This window comes from Leiobunum rupestre, chromosome 3, assembly GCF_980474605.1.
Source record: "Leiobunum rupestre chromosome 3, qqLeiRupe1.1.hap1, whole genome shotgun sequence".
Classification (NCBI taxonomy): domain Eukaryota; kingdom Metazoa; phylum Arthropoda; class Arachnida; order Opiliones; family Sclerosomatidae; genus Leiobunum; species Leiobunum rupestre.
The window spans coordinates 19,091,746-19,110,793 of NC_143386.1; the positions used below are offsets into that span (position 1 = coordinate 19,091,746).

The 19,048-nt window shown below is 34.0% G+C and overlaps 2 protein-coding genes across 4 annotated transcripts in view; both read left to right on the top strand.

Annotated features, from left to right (window-relative positions):
• Positions 1–1,850: 1,850 nt before the first annotated feature.
• Positions 1,851–19,048, top strand: part of LOC149949752 (multidrug resistance protein mrp-7-like) — a 29,294-nt gene continuing 12,096 nt past the window's right edge. Inside the window, exons 1-5 of one of the 3 annotated variants that reach the window (XM_090169289.1) lie at positions 1,854–2,200; positions 2,322–2,498; positions 2,658–2,817; positions 4,117–4,331; positions 8,504–8,615. The gene's annotated coding sequence lies outside the window, so the exon portion shown is untranslated. Of the gene's footprint in view, positions 2,499–2,657; positions 2,818–4,116; positions 4,332–8,503; positions 8,616–19,048 lie in introns of all 3 variants that reach the window. The other 2 variants (XM_090169290.1, XM_090169288.1) reach the window with 2 other exon arrangements.
• LOC149949753 (uncharacterized) lies at positions 10,597–12,361 on the top strand. The gene is made up of 2 exons (XM_090169487.1): positions 10,597–11,017; positions 11,085–12,361. Exons 1-2 carry the CDS (start codon positions 10,597–10,599, stop codon positions 12,359–12,361), a joined length of 1,698 nt encoding a protein of 565 aa, XP_090025613.1.

Here is a 19,048-nt window from a genome sequence, read left to right on the forward strand (position 1 = left end):
AACAACACCTCAAATATAAAATTATTATAAATGTTATTAGATGCACGAAAAAAAACCTTTAAAACTATGGTAATAAGCAACACTTGTAGTTTAATTTGGGCCTCATTCCTGCATGCATGTTGCCAAAGCAGCCAAATTTGCCAAAATGATTATAAGCCTAGGCCGGGTATATCGCCTAGGTTTAATTGTTAAGTTATTGTCCAAATGAACAAATACCTACTAATTTTATATTTTCCCTTAACTAAATAAGTGAATAAAAAGAGCATTTAAATTTTATTTACCATTCTTTTCTCTTCCAACTCGATTATTCGTCTAAACTAGGTCTAAAGTGTCCACCGTTTATTTCAAATGCTGCTTCGCTCAGTTTGCTCGTCATTAACGGTCAGGCACGGCCAACTTTGATCACGCGCTGTTCGCGCTACGTACGAGAGATGCGCTAGGGATCAAAGTTGGCCGTGTTCAAGAGAAGTTAGTTTTCCGAGAAACGTCGAGGAATCAAAACGTCCGGAATCCGCGAAACGTCAGCTAACAATTTTTTCCCATAGTACAAAATATGCACTATTTTCAGTACTAATAAACTTTTCGAAGGTAAAAATAACCAAAATCTTGGTTTTAGGGCGGATAATAAGTATTATGTATTTTATGGCTTATTCATTGTAATTGAATAACAAGTTTTCAAGCCAAAATGCTACGCGTTTGAATGAGTTAAAGATTAGTTGAGTTAATAACTAATAAATAACGTTGAGTTAATATCAATAAACCAAGGATTCTATATTTTTAGATATAGAATCCTTGAATAAACTAACCTCGTTGTTTACGTTAATGAAACATTATTGCTACGTTATTTTGGATTTATCAAATAGTACGCGGTCTTAACCTCAGGTTGAACAATTGTTTTGTATGGACGATAGGGAAACGAGTGTAGGTGGCGAAATGGCGCTAAAGATTTGTCTGCTTCGAGGTGTAAATGGTGTATCAATATTCTACTAAAACTTCTGCTTCTGTGGCTAGACTGAATTCGCTACCGAAAACTTCAGCGTCACTGCGCTACCTATATAAACTCGTTACGGTAGCGAATTAGGAAATTTTAAGCTTTCTTTGAATAATATTTAAGAAGCTTTTTGGTACATTTATTTACTTAAAAATAACGTTCAGTTTATATCAAAATTACCCAAAAAATATCCTCATGCAGTTCAGTTTTAAAAAAACGTTCTAAATACGTTTTATAGCAATATTCCTGCTGAAAATTGGTTTTTGCAGTTATTAAATATCAACGTAGACGAATAGTTAATAATAAACTACCAAAAAACCCAAACTCAACCATGCAGCAACGTTCACTTTGCTACCCGGGCAAGGATTGTAAACCATTACGATTTTTCCGAAGTTTATTGATTTTAACCATTTTTATCAATGAACCCAATTTTTTTGCCAAAATTTTAGTTTTTAATTTTTTTGAAAATGGCAAAGGGGAGGACCCTTATTATCCGTGATTTTCCCCTGTTCTTTGACGTAAACCAAGTTTAAACTTGAGTTGTGAAACACATTTTGGGTTGCGATGGCAAAACGAATGGCCAATGAAAATTTTCCCTTTTAAGAGTTTTCAAGGTTTGTGAAGGATCATTCAACGCCCAAGTTGGAAAAAATTTGGGGATAAACACTTCGGGATAACTCATTGTAAGAGTTGTGAATAAACTGATATTTTGAAAGAATTCGGTCAGAAGCATTGATTGATGTTTGTGGTGTTGTAAAATAATTTTTCTCTAATAATGTTTTCTTTCTTACTGTGTATTTCTTACTGAGCTCGATCCTGTTCTTAAAAACATAGATTTAATATTCACAAAAGGAGTTTTGGCAGCTGTTATTGGAAGCGTTGGCTCAGGAAAATCTTCCTTTTTATCAACTATTCTTGGAGATATGGTGAAAGTGTCGGGAGAAGTTCTTGTTCCGGTAGCTTATTTATCAACGTATTATATCAGAATGTTGTTAGTTATGTATCGTAATAAGGGAAACAGAATCGGATCAGATCAGCTATAAGATCGGTTCGATTCTTTTGAAAACGTGATGCCTAAATTGACGAAATAATTTTTAATGCAGAATTGGTTAATTTTAGTAATGTGTAATGTTTTATTAATTGTTGGATGAAAGGCAAAACAAGGTACTGTTGGGGAAACTCTCGAGAAGATACTAATTAAAGTATCAGGTAAAAATTTAATTTGTACAAGATTTCACACTGTCTTATTGCCATACCAGTTGGAAATTTAGTTAGTATAATTGTTTCATGTACGATTTTTTTATTTGTTTAAACCAATTCTTCTCTATAGGGCTCCGTAGCGTATGTCCCTCAACAAGCGTGGATACAAAATCAAACACTAAAAAAAAAACGTTATTTTTCATGACCGCTGTGAGCCTCAAAATACGAACGAATCATCGAAGCTTGCGCGCTGAAGGATGACATCGACACATTGCCAGCCTTTGACGAAACTGAAATTGGGGAGAAAGTAAATATTTAAAATCTCAAATACCAGGGGTATTTTGGGTTTATCCATGTAAATTCAATTTGGCTAATTTCTAGAAGACTTTAATATTTGTTCGGATGATAAATTCAAGCTTATGGAAATAACAACTTTTCTATTAACTAATTTTTTACGTTTCTGAAGGGAATAAACTTAAGTGGTGGTCAGAAGCAGAGAGTGAGCTTGGCCAGGGCGCTCTTCTTGGACAGAGACATTTACCTGTTGGACGACCCTCTCGCCGCTGTGGACGGCAAAGCACATCTTCGCGAATGTGATCGGACCGAACGGATTACTAAAAGATAAGGTAAATTTCAATTGTCAACGAGACCTTAAGTGTGGGTGGTCATATAACATTAGCATCTTAAGCAAATAAAAAGCACTGATATAAAATTAAATATGTAAGATCCAGAAGAAAGCGAGTCATAACCAGAAGGGATGAAATATTTTTGATAAAATAATCAAAATTAAGATAAGATCAAATCATATTCAGAAAGAAAAACAATATTTTGAATCTCAATATCTTGTTCGGGATAACAAGAAACGATTTCTTTAATTTGATGTTTCCAAACATAAAAGTAAAACAGATTTGTTTGTTAAATAAATATTTTATCGCTACACTTTAATGAACCGTCATTCTTACCTAATATCTTAGCTTCATAGTCGTAGCAACGTTAATTTTTTTAGCAATGTGCTATTGTTAATGCATAAAATTAGTATTGTTCTGGTAAGAGATTGAACACTTTACCTAGCAGATAACGGATCAAAATATTTCCTTGGTCTAGCTCACTTTAATTTTTTATGAAATTGTAATACTTAATTTAAAGTATTCCATTTCTGACCTTTCTACTTTTCGATAAAATAAATTATATCAACATTGCATCAGATTGAGATAAAGTTATTATTGTTTCACTGTTAGTTCGGTCCAATTGTTGATCCAATCTGTATCAAATAAATTGAAACAAAATTTGATCAAAAGCAGATTCCTCATTTCTGTATTGGTTCTGTAAAATATTCTTAAATAATTATCTTCGTGCGGGAACTGTCGCATTTCAATTTATGGCGCCTTTTTTAACATCCCTGAATGTGAATGAACCTAGACTGGTCTTCCAGCAACTTCTCAATTTTAAGCCCCTGCTTAAGTGAAAAACTCAAAAAAGAATAATGATAATTAAGAGAGCAAAAAAGAAAATAGATATTAACACCAAAATGATCTCTCCGGTAAGTATAAGAAAATTGCCGAATTTGTTTTCGCTTTATTAGAGTCTGAAACTAAATCTGTTTATATTTAAATAAAAATGATTAATTAATTAAAACGGAATCGTCTTAAATCGATCTCGGATGAAATATGAAAACAAGAGCACAAACCAATTTGCAGCACTGTCTGCCATCATGCGTTATGCTAAGTTTATAGCAAAACGTCTAGTTACAAATATGATTTTCAAAACTTTAATTAGCTTCAAAGGTAAAACGATGAGTTCATTTTGAGCTTTCCGTCCCACTGATAAAATATTTAGCACCTTTGACTGAAAAGTATGCGGGGCGGGTCCTGCAGGCCCTTTGAAATTCATGTTTTATTAAATAACATTTGATATTTATTTCACAGACGAGGGTGTTAGTCACTCACAACTTGGAAATTTTACCTTATGTCGATGTGGTTTACGTCATAGAGAATGGAACTGTAGTTGGAAATAGCCCGTCGGAAGTTATATCCAGAAATGAACTGAGCTACACATCTTTACCGGAAAATTGTTCAGAATCATCAGATGAAAACATTGTTATAACGAATAGTGGAAGATCGGTCAGCAATATTACTGAAGGGTAAGTTTTTGTAACGCTCACTTCAGATGTCCAGATAATCAATACATTATATTACTTATTATTAATAAATCATCCGCTTTATTCTACCGTTTATTATAATCATTTTTGTTAAAATGATCATGTCAAAATAATCTCTATTATAATTGGTTAATAGAAAGAAAACCATTTGTTTTGATTAACGTTCCGTTAAAGAACGGATGAGTCGAAGATTGAATAAATATTTTATTCTGGAAAGGTTCGCGAATTTAATATACTCGAAAGAAACACACTTCTTTGAAAAAGCAGTGTTTTTATTCAGAAGTTATTAACAAATGTTATAATGGTGAAAATAGTTACAAACATCCCCTTAATAAACGTAACAACTAGAGCATTAAACACAGTTTAATTCTGTTTAAATGAAATAGAAAATAGCTTGTCATGAAAACAGGTTTCTATCGATAGTGTGAACGCGGCTTAATAGACGTGGTAATTCGAGCCTGTAAGGTGACATAACATGACTTGATCTAATCAATTTCAACTAACGGAAGCGATGAAAATATTTTTTTAATACATGCCTCTATAAAAGTTTCCCATCTAAGAGAAGGGGGGATAGAGGGGAACTTGCTCCTGCGCAGTGCACAGAAATGATGCAAACGGTCGCCACGATAGATATCGTTGTAATTTTACAAATCAAAACAGCAAAGCCATACGTCACAGTTTACTGTTATATAAGAAACATACGAACCACTCTTGTATAAGTTAATTTTAGTAAATTGATTAAAAACATCACAATTTTATTTTAAAGCCCTTATTTTAAATATTAAGGAACATTTTTATGATTTATATTTTGGCTGTAACCTATTTAAAATAGTTTAAGAGTTCTAACACGTTTTTTACTTAAAACCTAATTAAGTTGATTATCACATTTCAGTATTTTTAATGTGATTTGTGGGCAGTTTGATTGACCATCTCTCCAATTCTTTAACAGTCCACTAAAAATAGAGCAATAAATTAAGTAAACAATAATTAAGTTTGGGCAAAAGAACTGTTCCAAAAATTACTATTGAATTGTAAACTTTCCTTAAATAAGCCTTCCTCAGTCGCTTCAGTGTAAATCACAAAATCAGCCCAAATTGTTTTACATCCAGCTATTTTCTGTCTTATTCAAATAACCAGCTTTTTACTTATTTTTAAGCAAAATCAAGGAAATATTTGAACAGTGTCCATGATTTCCATTTTGCGTATATCCATTTCAATCACTGATGCCGGAGCCTTCATTTCCAGGGATGCCAGATTGGGCAGGAAAGCAGCAAATTGGGCTTCCTTTGAAAAACATTGGCTGGAAATAGAAGGGTTGACTGTTTTCCGAAAAATTGGGCTCTTCGTGTTTTAATTTTGGACTTTTTGTACTAAGAAAACGGCTTAGAACCAAAATCCAATAAAATTTAAATGAATTTAATGAAAAAATCCACTCTTGTCTTCTATTAATTTAGGTTTCTATCTTCTTTTGGTTCAATTTAATTATAGCACTCACGAAAACAGTCATTTCCAAGCGCAAGGCAAATGGTCAAAAAAATATGCCTTCTACACAAATATTTCCACAATAACTTCGTTCTGGGCTTTTTGGTGAATTTTTCCCTCGACACATGTTCTCGGACCAGGGGTCATTCCCGCAAGCTAGTCAAACCCCGTAAGAGAACCACTCGACAGCTAAATGTTTTCTCCTACTCCGTTAAAATCGACTTGAATGCTCTCCCGCAAATAATTGTCACAATTACTAACTACGCTAAATTTCGTTCCGCCTTACGTGTCCACCTTCAAACCACTTTGAAATCTATTATTTTATATATTATTTTTACTATATCTTCTCAGTATTACTTTATTTTACTTCATTCTGAGTTTTGTCTTTATTATATTACATGTACTTCTTTGTACTGTAACTGCCTAATTTATATAGCTGCGAGTCTGCCCATAAGTCGGCTTATAAGCTTCGCAGGCCTTCAATGAGAAAACCTTTTCGGTAAATCTTTTGGCTTGATTTTGGGCTACTTTTCTAAATAAAGATTGGCGTTTTTTAGGCTTTGTTTTAGCGGGTTTTGGATTCATAATCTGGCATCCCTGTTTATTTCTGAGATATCCTGAGTAGTTTCATTTTCATCTGAAATGATTCCATCACCACTTGCTCCTTTAAACGAATATTCTGCCATGAGTGACAATCCGCTTGGCTTCACTCGGAAGTTAAATAAATTTTCATATTTTGCTTTAACAACAGGCTCTTTCTCGTAGAATACCTTGTATTAACCTTGCATATATGTAATATTCAACGAAAAATTGTAGTAGAAACGTTTTTTACTTGCATCGCAAAATTAGTCCAAATATGGAGGATGTAACCCGTCCAAATCGTATGGTTTTTATAAGTTGTTCGAAGTTTGATCTATAGTTTACTTTTCTAAAACGTTCACTAACTCGTTTCCATATTTTTTCTACAAAATCGTCTAAACTAGATTAATTCGCTTCTGAAAACACCAAAGCTAAAATACGCAGTAAAGTAGAACAACAATCTTTTCGCACCTATCATTTCTTAGCAAGATGAAATAATAAAGTTTTTGGTGGTTTGAGAAATTTTAATCTGCAGAATCTTTAACTTACATTCATGATCTATATTTTCATCTCATTACTAGGAAAAGGCATTTTTCAATTCACAATTTTGGGACCTTTCATTGAGGATAAATTTGTGTTAGAGCTTTAAAAAAACGTTTCACTGTTTCGGGATCGTAAAACCTATAATTGGGATGTCTAAGGGTAAAAGCGTTAAATTCATCCTTTTGAGGTTCATCAACAGGTGATTTCTAAGAGTAAAGTTTGAGTCTATTCAGTGGTATTTCCCTCAGTGGCTTTGGTTCAAAATTCCTCTATTTAAGAGATTTCCGACCAGAGATTGTTGAAGTGCATGCTATCTCAATTATCACTAGGGGTTATTTCCGAATACCTTTCCAGAAATAGTAACAATGCACTGCTGCAGGTATCAGATTTTCAAACAGGATTTAAATCATTAATGACGTATACTATTTTAATATAAGACATAACTACCTACGCAACTGCACATTCACACCCCCCTCCGCACACATTACAGTCTCAATTATCAATGACTGCGAAGACTCTGTAACTCTCAGATCTCACAGGGACTTAATATACATTAACTGTCCATATGCTTATAGCAATAATGAAATATGATATCGACCGAATAAGTATCAAATAACAGACTAGTTTCAAAACTGTTGATAATGTCGTTGGCGGCATCATGAGCTACGAGGCGTTTAAATCCTTTAAAATGGCAGTTGCTGGTGTTGTCGATGTTAAACGCCCTTTGAATTCAATAATAAATATCAACAAAGGAAATTTTTGGAATAGCTGACGGATTAGTATTTGATGTCCAATTTTTAATGCTATTTAGTTCCGGTCCGTCTTTAAAACAGATCTGATCCACAAAATTATTTTATTTTAAATGAAAGCAATAAACTTATCTTTGAAAACGTTTGGCCAGCCACTATTCAATAATAGCTGCTCTTTCTTTTACTTGGAGGATTAACAACTGGAGTTGATGTACAAAATTGCTCATTTTAAACACTACACAAAACTGTTTTAAAGCTATATATTACGTTTACAATTACTTAAATATTCATTAAGACTTAAAGCGTTTTTATCCTCTACGGGACGATTAAAATTTGCATCAACAATTGCTTTTTCGATAGCTACGATATAATCTTTCTAACGCCATTCACCTCAGAGTTTAAATAAAGTGTAACTAAAGTTTTTAAACTTCATAACGTTTCGCTTCACTAAGATATCTTCATCATTTCTTAGTGTTGTTTCACACCCAAAACCTTCAATCAATCAGCTCTACATGTGCGCATGCGCCAAAGTTATATCGAATAGGCTTACTGATCGGTGTTAATGCGGCGAAACCAAAAAATACATTTTTTAACGTTATTTTCAGAATGGTCAAACTTCATAGGACTGTCTTTAGCGTTATTTTTTGTTTCTATGGAATTGACTAAAATAGTTATTACTTGCGAATTTTTTTTACACTCTTTAGATTCATCTTATTATTTGAAAATGAAGAAAAATAATTTTGATAAAATAGTAAAATGGTAAAGATAAACTAAACTGAATTTTATATTTAAATTTTTTAGGGAAAGCGACATAAAATCTTTTGGGAGCAATTTTTCGAATCAATATACATCTAGCAGAAATATTTTGGTTGGCAGGAATCTAATTGAAAGTGAAAAAACAAGTCAACGCATTGTAAGTACTTAAGAACCCAAATTGTGGCGTTGTGGAAAGGCAAAAGATAAACCGAAAGCTTCTTTAAACCAAGAGTCTCAATATCCTGATGAATAAATATGCTATTTTAAAAGCCTTACTTGCTATTGAGTTACAGAATTTTGGTCACTTTCATTAAAATCTTTTTTCCTAGATTGATACTTGAAATCTGAGATTAAATAATGTTAATAATAAATGTAACATTCATTCTTAATAGTTAGCTAGCCTTTGTTGACGTATATAACACGTGACTAGAAACATAAATTAATTTTAATAATATTTTAAAAGATACGTCTCTTTGTACGAAATTTATAGTACATTTATTCTATGTTTTATAAGTTTAGTGTACCAACGTGCAATATATGTAATAATGCGCATAGAATTCAAGCAAAACGTGTCTTAATGTCAATATTTAAAGGAGTTTTTAAACAACCATAACTGAAGCTAGAAAACTACTGCAATTATAATTTTACCTCCGAGGCATTTATTTTTTACTAACATAAAAATGGCTCAATTCGAGTGATAATTCTTGTTCGAGTATAAAAATGGAACAATAGATAGTCGCGTATAAAATTATGTGAATGGTTATGAAAAGCATAACTTTGTATAAAGTTTAGCCTAATCTAAAGAAATTGAACTGACATTACAAATACCTAATCTTTAAATTCAAATTTTACCGTTTTACTGTATCTAACATGGAGACGACCCGAGGTGATGCAAACTGATTTGGTTCAAACTCAGAGTTTTAATAAACCTTCATGTAAATTTTAATGGCTCAAAGGGAAAAATTTACAAAAGTTTCCGTTTTGCCATGGCCCCCGAAATTGTTTATCACAACTAAGTTTAAAATTTTGTTTACGGGATTCAACATGGCAGTAATAATTTCCAAATTTAGTTTTTTTAAATAACTCAAATGAACCAAATCATAAATAAATCATCGAATTCGGGTCATTTTTGGTATATGCAATTAACATTTTGTAAAAACGAATATATTAAGGAAAATTTCAATAAATGTGATAAATGCTATTAAACTAAGGTAAATATGCTAGGAATTAAGAATTGGGAAATTTGGGTTTAATTAAAAAATTGGGATAATACATGTAAAATGCAAAAAAGGGTAAATGTAGGAAAATTTAATAAAAGCAATTAAACTTTGGGTAAATGCTAACAAAATTGAGTCAATGCGCAAGTGAAGTGCTCTGAAGAAATAAGTCCAGTTTATTACGTTGATATAATTAGAGAGATCTAGCTCGTTATTTTTTTTCACGAATTTATGGGCTAGAGTAATATAGGATGATACATTTTTGTTAAAGGTCTACGCCATTTTTAACCGAATGGTTTTTGGGTGGATTTCACACCTTTTTGTTTATAACCATATAAGAAAAGTTATTATGGTAATGCGAAGCCAAGCTTAGCAGACGAACTTAGGTGAAGATGGAGGAACGGATTCACGTTTTGTACGGTGTTTATTACTCCTGGGCGTTGTTACCGACATGCTGAACTGTACATTTTTCGCCGAAGCTCAAGATTTATTAGAGATTTGGAAGGCCACAATGGGAGCCTAATAGGCGAAACTATAAAGTCCTGGGGGGCGAAAAAGATGGTACTCACGTGACTTTCTGACGAATTGCAGCGCCATCTATCTTAAGAAATACGAACCATTATTCATTTTATTTTGCAAGTGACGGTTTAAATTTTTGATCGATTTCGAACGTTATTTCAAGTTATTATTACACTGTATTTTGCAATTATGTATTCAGGTATGATATACATTTTATGCATTTTTATACAACTTATTAGTTTACTTACTAAATTTCCATCATAATTTTTTTCCCAACGTACTAGAGTAAGAACAATTGGAAACCATTTCTTAAGCCTTAGCTTAAACAAAGATTGGAAGTTTTACTATCCGGGCTTAATTATATTATTAATCCAAGATTGAAGTATATTTTTGAAATAAGCTATGGTTCGTCAATGCTGTGTGCCTGGGTGCAAATCTACTCCACTTAGAAACCCATGCATAACGTTTAGTCCATTCCCAAAGGACGTAGAGATTCGGGAAGAGTGGATCCAGATTATTGAGAAAAATATTATAGATTGTGTTGATGTGGCTGAAAGGCGACCGTGGAGTACTCCACTCAGAAAACCATTAGGTAGTAAATATCAAAATGTGTGTGGACTTCACTTCAATACCTCTGGGCGAAGAAAGTTTGGAGATAAGATCCCAGTGTATTTTGGGAAATTAGCTGAAAGGAATGATGCACCAGATCTATCGAATGAATTTGATATTGCGGAAGAAATTATATCATCTTCATCTGTTCCTGAATTTGAAATTGTTTTGCAAAACAGACACTATGGTAATCAAAATGACATCTATGACTCAGGTACGGAATTTGTAACTTTCTTAAAATATATGGAATTATTCAAATTAATTTATTTTCTTCTAAACAGATCATAATTATTCTATTTATGAAGACTATGGAATGCTAGCTAAAAAGGTAACAAATCTTCAATTGCAATGTCAAGAATGGATCGCCGCTAATGAGCATCTAGCGCTAGAAAATAGACGAGTGAATAGTGTAAATAAGGCTTTAATGGAGGAAAATATGGAAATGAAAACTGTTATATCTAAGCATAAAAAAGACTTGAATGGTTTAAATGAAATTGAGAAAACTAATGAATCTTTATTAGAACAAGTTAAAGTTAATATATCCCTTAATAACGATTGTACAGGTAGAATTAACCATTTAGAGAAACAGTTAGAGGAGGCAACCTCCTTTACCCTGAAAAGTGTATCACAATCGATGGCAATGTTAAACTTTTATACTGGTTGTGAGAGTCTCGAGGTTTTTGATGACTTGTTTTCCATGGTAGAGCCAGATTTAAAAGATTTAAAATTATACAATAACGGTAGAGGTTATAAGCGAAAATATGATAGGGAAGAAAAATTACTGGGACGACCAATGGTTTTACCCTTTAAAGAACAACTGTTTTTGGTGTTGTGCAGACTAAAAGTAGGACTTTTGGAGGAAGACTTAGCCTACCGATTTTGTGTATCACAGAGCACAGTATCCAATATATGTACTACGTGGATTGATTTAATGCAAAAGCGTTTAACTCAGTTTCAAATTTGGCCCTCAAGAGAACTCGTGAACCGTTTCATGCCGGAAGAGTTTAAAGCCAAATTTGGAACCACTAGAATTATTTTGGATGCTTCGGAGTTATTTATCCAAAAACCTAACGATTTTAAAACACAAAGTGACACTTGGTCTTCCTACAAGACCCATAATACCGCGAAAGGACTGATTGGTGTAACACCCAATGGATTCATAAGTTTCGTTTCTGACTTAGTCCCAGGAAGAATGTCCGATGTCGAATTGACTCAAGAATCAGGATTAATTGATCTCCTTGAACCGGGAGACTCTGTAATGGCTGATAGGAGTTTTCTCATCTCAGACCTACTGAAAGAAAAAGGTGTTGCACTGAACATGCCCCCCTTTTTAAATGGAAAAGCACAACTATCATCGGAAGAGGAAATCTACACAAGAGAGATAGCAAGTTTGCGGATTCATGTTGAGAGAGTGATCAGAGGCGTTAAGGAGTATAATATTTTAAGCACAGTGTTTCCAAACTCTATGCACAACCAGCTCAACAAAATCTGGAAAATATGTACACATTTAGTTAACTTTTGTAAAGAACCTCTGTTGGATAGGAAGAATGTAGATTAACAAATAAGTAATGTTCCAAAACAATACTTTAAATGAACACCATTTTATACTTTTATTAAAAACCTTTAGTTAAAATTGCAATGAAATCATTTTTATTCAGGTACAGTAATATCATTTAATATATAGCAAATGAGCTTTAACAATAAGTCGCCTTAAAACCAAAACCACGTAACTTTGTAAATAAATCTTAAAAAGATACGTGGTTTTGGTTTTAAAGCGACGATTATATCACACTTATTTCTCAAAGGTTAATGTAAAATTTTTGGTAACATAGGAACTGTTTTTCCATAAAAAAAAACTGGTCAAAATTTATCCTTTGATAAAATAGATTTTTATTCCCAATGTCGACTAGAAAGTCACACCACTTAAAGCACATTAAACCCAGTTGCCAAAATGAAAATTTTAGTTAAAATTGCAATGAGATCATTTTTATTCAGGTACAGTTAATTTCATTTAATATATCGCAAATGAGCTTTAACAATACGTCGCCTTAAAACCAAAACCACTTAACTTTCTACATAAATCTTTAAAAGATACGTGATTTTGGTTTTAAAGCGAATATCACACCTGTTTTTCAAGGTATGGAAGGCCATGGTTAATATAAAATTTTAGTAAAATAGGAACTATTTTTCCATGGAAAAACGTTTGATCAAAATTTATCCTTTGACAAAATGGATTTTGATCCCCAATGTCGACTAGAAAGTCGCACCATTTAAGACACGTTAAACCCAGTTGCCCTTGTACTTGATAATAAAATGCATGGTTTTGGTCTAAGTACGTTAACCCATTTTCATCCTTTTTTAAAAATCGACACGTCGTTTCTTTCTTCGCTATGGCCTCTTCAATACTCATTCCCTTTTCTTTACATTTGGATAGGGTTTTAATTTCAAGAATACCATATCCAGTGTCTGCCTTATAGACCAACCTATCAGGGGAGGCACCTAGCATTGGTAATGCAGGATTTATACATAGTCCAACGGAAAACGTTTTAACGCCTGGACGAATATTAAGGTATTTTTGAGTAGCCATTTCCTCATTTTTCAAACCCTCTTGCACATACTTCATTCGAGATAAATCAGCGCCATTAAAAATAGATTTTAAGAATGTTTCATTTACCTCTTTTTGTCTCTTACAAATAGCACCAAATTTAGACGCAGTTATCCTCTGTTTCCTTTCGCTCTTCCAAAGAAGGCAGTTCGACTGTTCCCTAGTTTCGACCTCAAGACTGATAGAGGCATCAAGTGTTAGTTTCAATGTGTCGGGTGTTTGGGCCATAGTTTGTGAAATAAGGTCTTTAATGCTATCTTCGATTTCTAATATTGCTACTGGAAGAGAGATTCTAACAACTAAAACATCATCAGGCGTTGGGCTTTGACTAGTACATGTATCAATACAATTTTCGAAATTAGATTGGAGTTTGACTGGATTAAAATTATTCTCTTTTTGAATGAGACAAAAAAATTGGCGGCGTTTTCCTGCATTCATTCTTTCAGTAACCGACTTAATGCTGTTTTGCATATTGCTTTCGTCTTCCGGCACTCCGATTTCATCCAAAGCTGAATAATTCTGTTGATTTTTTTGTCTTAATTTAAGACTTTCACTAGATTTCCCAATGGTATGTTTAACAAAATCCAGATCAGAAAAAGATTTCTTATTCAGTTTCTTGTTTCCATTTGGAGCGCTCCACGCTCTAGCTTTTTCAGTACAAGATAGGTCATCAGGTATGAAAGTCTTAGCTTCTCTTACACAATCCAAAATATACCACAGCACAGAGCCCACATGTTTACACACTCCTTAACTTCCCGCTTTACAGCCACACCAAGCCATTTCAACCATTCCGTTATCTTTATTAATTTTAATAGCAACTTCATATTTGGCTGATATTGTGAATGATGCTTCTACTACGCTTTTGATATAAATATGTGGTTGAGAGGTAGCTTCCGATGTTGTTTCTTTGTTAATTTGCAATTCTTTAGATCCAGGACTTAAAAACACTTGACTAACTTTACTACACTTAAACATCCGATACCCAAGAGTTAAGTGTTTTTTGGCTTGAGAGTTACAATGATGTTTCATTATATTTGACTCATTGAAAGAATTTGGAACTATTTTTAACTGTTTGCTCCAGTTTCCTTTTGGCAAATTGAACCTCTTATTAATGGCCTTAGTTTTATGCTTCAAAGAATTCCTAAAATAGCAAAGTGGAAATTAAACCTTAATAGTTGAATTGGAATAACATTAAGGTTAAGGCTTAGCTGTAGAAATTGTTTTGAACTTACTTTTTTAACTTTTGAGCTAGCTGCAATTCCATGATTTAGTTATTTTAAACACCAAAATTATAAAACAAAATCATTTAAATTATCTAATTATTATTCATATCTAAAACATTTTGTAATAGAAAGGTGGAAGTTAACTGAACAGTGAAAAGAAGCTGGCTGGAGTATGATAGTATTTGCAAGGTACAGCCAACTATGTACAAGAGTTCCTGAATCGAAGTTGGCCGTGATATGGTTGTCACGTGGTTTTGTTTTCCCACTTTAACAAGTTGGCTAAGACCAAAATTACTTTATAGTTTCGCCTATTGAAAATGTATACCAAATTTCATTTAAATCGGTTCAGTAGTTTTGCTGTAGAGTGGTCTGCGAGGAGAAGATGGAAGAAGAAGAAAAATTAAGCCTAACTTGGACTTATTAATACCACAATTCGCGTCAACCTTGTTCAATGGAATTAGTATTATTATTAATATTAACGTCTCTTCAAATAGTTTAAATGCTTGCGTCGTATGATTTCCCATGAATTGAATTAAATAAACTAGGCTATTCTAAATTCTTATGGTTAATGAATTGAATTGGATACATGTTTGTTTTAACTTTTTTTTTCTAAATCATAAATGATTTATTTATTGACCAAAACTATAAAGTTTAAGCTATAACACGTAAATGCATTTTGAAATCTTTGTGATTTATGGACGTATTAGTGAATTCGTGCCTCCATTTTCCAAGATGGTGGATTTTACCCGGTGTTCCGTTAAGAAGGTATTTTTTAGAAACCCTTGATAAAGGGCGTATCAAAGATTTTTCTTCGGGAAGGGTTTTTAATGATCAAATTACTTGGATAAGGGGTTTTAACTAGTAAGGTCCCTTAAATACGCTTTCTGCTTCGTTACCAATTTTCTGTCTCCATTTCTAAACCTATGATCAACTATTCCTGATTTTCTTCCCATTTATTTTATTTATTTATTGAACAACAACTGCGAAGCCAAAGGCTGGCTTATGCGCAGAAAGACCGATTATCAACGTGAAAAAATAATGAAGATAAAAGAGAATACATTAAAGAACATATTTTAAAAATCGACGTTGTAAAAGAGGGACAATTTTAAGAGGAATTTGAGATACTTTTTTCGGTTACAATATCATTGGGGAGCGAGTTTTAATCGTTAATTACACTGTTTGAAAATAAATTAAAACGGACAGAAGATTTACATGTAGGTTTGCGAAGTTTGAGTAAATGCCCAAGGGTTCTAGACTCCGCACTTAAGGAAAAATAATCCGAAAAATTAGGTTCTTATTTGTTATTAAAAAACTTGTGTAGAAGCTTTTCAAAATTGGTAACTAATTTTGAAAATTGATTTTACGCCTTTCGCAAAGCTGAGAGATCAGTAGATAAATTTGGAGTCGAAGGTGCCTTGGGTATTAGCTCTAGTTTAAAAAAAAACGGGGAACAATAATCAATAAGCGGGAGAGTGAGCGAATTGTAAAGCTGCTTTATAAGTTTAGGGTTCCGGAAATTAAAATTACGTCTAATAAGTTCAGCCATAGAAGGGACTCGTCTGGAATCTTAATTGGTATGCGTAGAAAATTTAAGGCAAGGGTCAAGCAAGACCCCCATAATAATAATAATTTGAATACTCTTGATATAATAATTTGAATACTCTTGATATAATAGACAAAATTCGGATTCTGGGGACCCAAATGCATTTTGTATTATTAAAAGAAAGACCGTGGCAATCAGCACAACGAACAGCCACATCCAAGTCACTCTGCAGCGCGAGATGGTCAGAACGTGAACGAATTTTAAGGAAAAGTTTAGAATCGTCGGCAAAAAGTAAAAAAAAAACCGCCAATAACACACAGTGGGTAAAGACGGTAAAGAGTAAAGGACCTAAAACAGACCCCTGAGGAACCACCTTACCAACAGTACACCAAGCAGATGCTTGACCCTGAGGAACGACTCTCTGCTTACGATTCGATTAATAATTTTCAATCCACATCAAGGCATCACCATCAATACCCCGAAACGCAGAGCATCAAGAAGGCAAGAGTGCGCAATGGCATCAAAGGCTTTAGAAAAATCTAAGTATATAATATCAACACTATAGCCGACCTCAACCCACTGAGACCAAGCATTTCTAGCCTGGAGCAAGTTAGTAAGGCAAGAGCACCTTGAGAGGAAACGTAGAAAGGATGTTATTTGGTCAAACACCAAATGCTCACTGAGTTTTGGAGCTTGGTTCAGATTGCTAATATGGCGATAAGTGGTAGGATCCGAACTAGGGCCCTTCTTATGAATCGGCGTAATGTGCGCCTCTTTCCAGGAAGGGAGGAGCTCGCAGAGGGAAATCGAGCGAGAAATGAGAAGATAAAGTGGGAAAGTCAAAACACTAGAAAGGCATTTTATCAAAAATAGGTGGAGACCCAGGAGATTTAGAAGTCTTAATTTTACCCAATAAAAAGACAATATCAACAGGCTCGCACGAAAAGTTCATAAAAATATAACTGAGGCCGGCAGACACACTGGGGTTTGACGAAGTGAAAAAAAGACTTAGCGGCCACTATGATCCACTAGAATTAACCGTGAAAGAAAAAAATCTTGAGAACTGAAGCGGCCTCAGATAAGGTAGCAGTAACAGAACCATCAGGCTTTTGCAGCTCAGAGATAGGGACCATAGAAGCCCGAAACTGATTAACATTAGCGCAGAAGGTCTTTAGCTTGGTTTCAACAAACGCGCGTAAGAGCGCGTCATAATGTTAATTTTTTGACGCGCGTAAAAACGTTTGCACGTTTCAAAGTTGAGTGTCGCTTTTTGACTCGTGCTTGTGGAAAAAAAGCTTTATGGTTGTCAAACATGGGAAGTCAAAGTGTAACGAGCAGCACAGAACTGATTATGAAGGTCATTCAAAACACACAAAGGGGCCAAACGTTTCTTAGCTTTAAGAAACCGTTTCCAGGCTTTAATTTTAAACTCTGCTACGGGCCGCGCGATGGCTAGGCTTGGGCTTAGAGGGAGGCCTACGTAACTGAATAAAACGGGCTATACCAATATTGAGAACATCAAGAATGGCGGACCAGGAGTCGGACAAGTTACCAGAGCCCAAAACAAGTGACGAATCAACAGAGGCGAAAAAAAACGTGAAAAGACTCATAATCCCCCTTAAAGAGATTAGGCCTATTGACAAAAACAGAACGAGACCCATGTAACTAAAATTGAAAAAGAACAACGCTATGGTCACTTTTACCAGGGCAGCTGATAGCTCAACCACAGGGTCAAAGGCAAGGGACTGGTTGGAGGTGAAAACTTAATCTAGAATATTTTCCTTACATTTAAGATAACCGTACCTAGTAGGGGAGACAATAATTTGTACAAGATAATTTTCGATTACGCAATACAGAAAGGTTTTTATTAAAACGACAGGCTTTAGGGGTAGGAGCAAAAAACGTCCACGATATGCAAGGATAATTAAAATCACCAACAATTATTAAAGAGAGTTTACACCGAACACAATAATCTTTAATGACGATAAAAAAGGTTTGTAATAGGTCATGGATATTAAATTTGGGTTTTATTAGTGCGGTATAAAACACAAATAATGGTGGTATTGGGGGGAGGACCATTATGAGTTAAAGAAACAATTAAAATATCCAGGCCCTGATCACTGAGAGTAAAGGGATCTAGGTTAATGTCCAAAAAAGAAAGAGTACTTGGGACGAAGGAGTTTTCGATATAAATAGCAACACTTCCAAACGCACAAGAAAACCGATCTTGACGGAAAATAGTGAAACGAGAAATTGAGTGCTCAGCGTCGAGTTGATCCGACGTCCAATGAGTTTCGGCAACAGCGGCGAAGGCTAATATGTGCGTTTGAAGAATATACGTTAGTTCAAAGTGTTTATACACATAGGCTAGCTCTTGAGCATTGGTGAGGAGAGCTGTCGATGACAAAATTGGGGAATCACTAGTTGAAGATTGAGAAAATGACGAGATAGGCCAAATATTCTCCAAGCATTGGATATACAGACATGGTGTCAGTCGAAAAATAGCAGCACGCGCACTTCGACAGTTGAAGGTGGTTGAAAGTGGCGAAATGGAGTCAATTTGTTGAGAAACACATTTTTTTTTAAATCAGAGTAGAGAGATTGGTATTGCAGCGTGGTATTAAATGCACGATAGGCGAATAAATGTTTTTGTTATTACGATATTTTGAATAGATTTTTAATAATTCTTCTTTAAATGGATGTTAATGTGATTAAAGAATAAAATGTTATTTTTGTACTAATTCGAATATGAAATAATGTTCAGGCCAAATATGTTTTGGGGTTTGTGCAATTGCATATTCTACTGCTAGCAGAGGTTACAAGATATGGCCCTGCTGCGTGAAAGGGTTTTACCTGAATTCTTCGGTTTCCCTT

What these genes read in the sequence shown, in the direction of transcription:
- LOC149949753 (XM_090169487.1), top strand. Translation starts at nt 10,597, where the DNA reads ATGGTTCGTCAATGCTGTGTGCCTGGGTGCAAATCTACTCCACTTAGA. An exon ending in AAATGACATCTATGACTCAG is followed by an intron (nt 11,018 to 11,084) that starts GTACGGAATTTG and finishes TCTTCTAAACAG; the next exon opens with ATCATAATTATTCTATTTAT.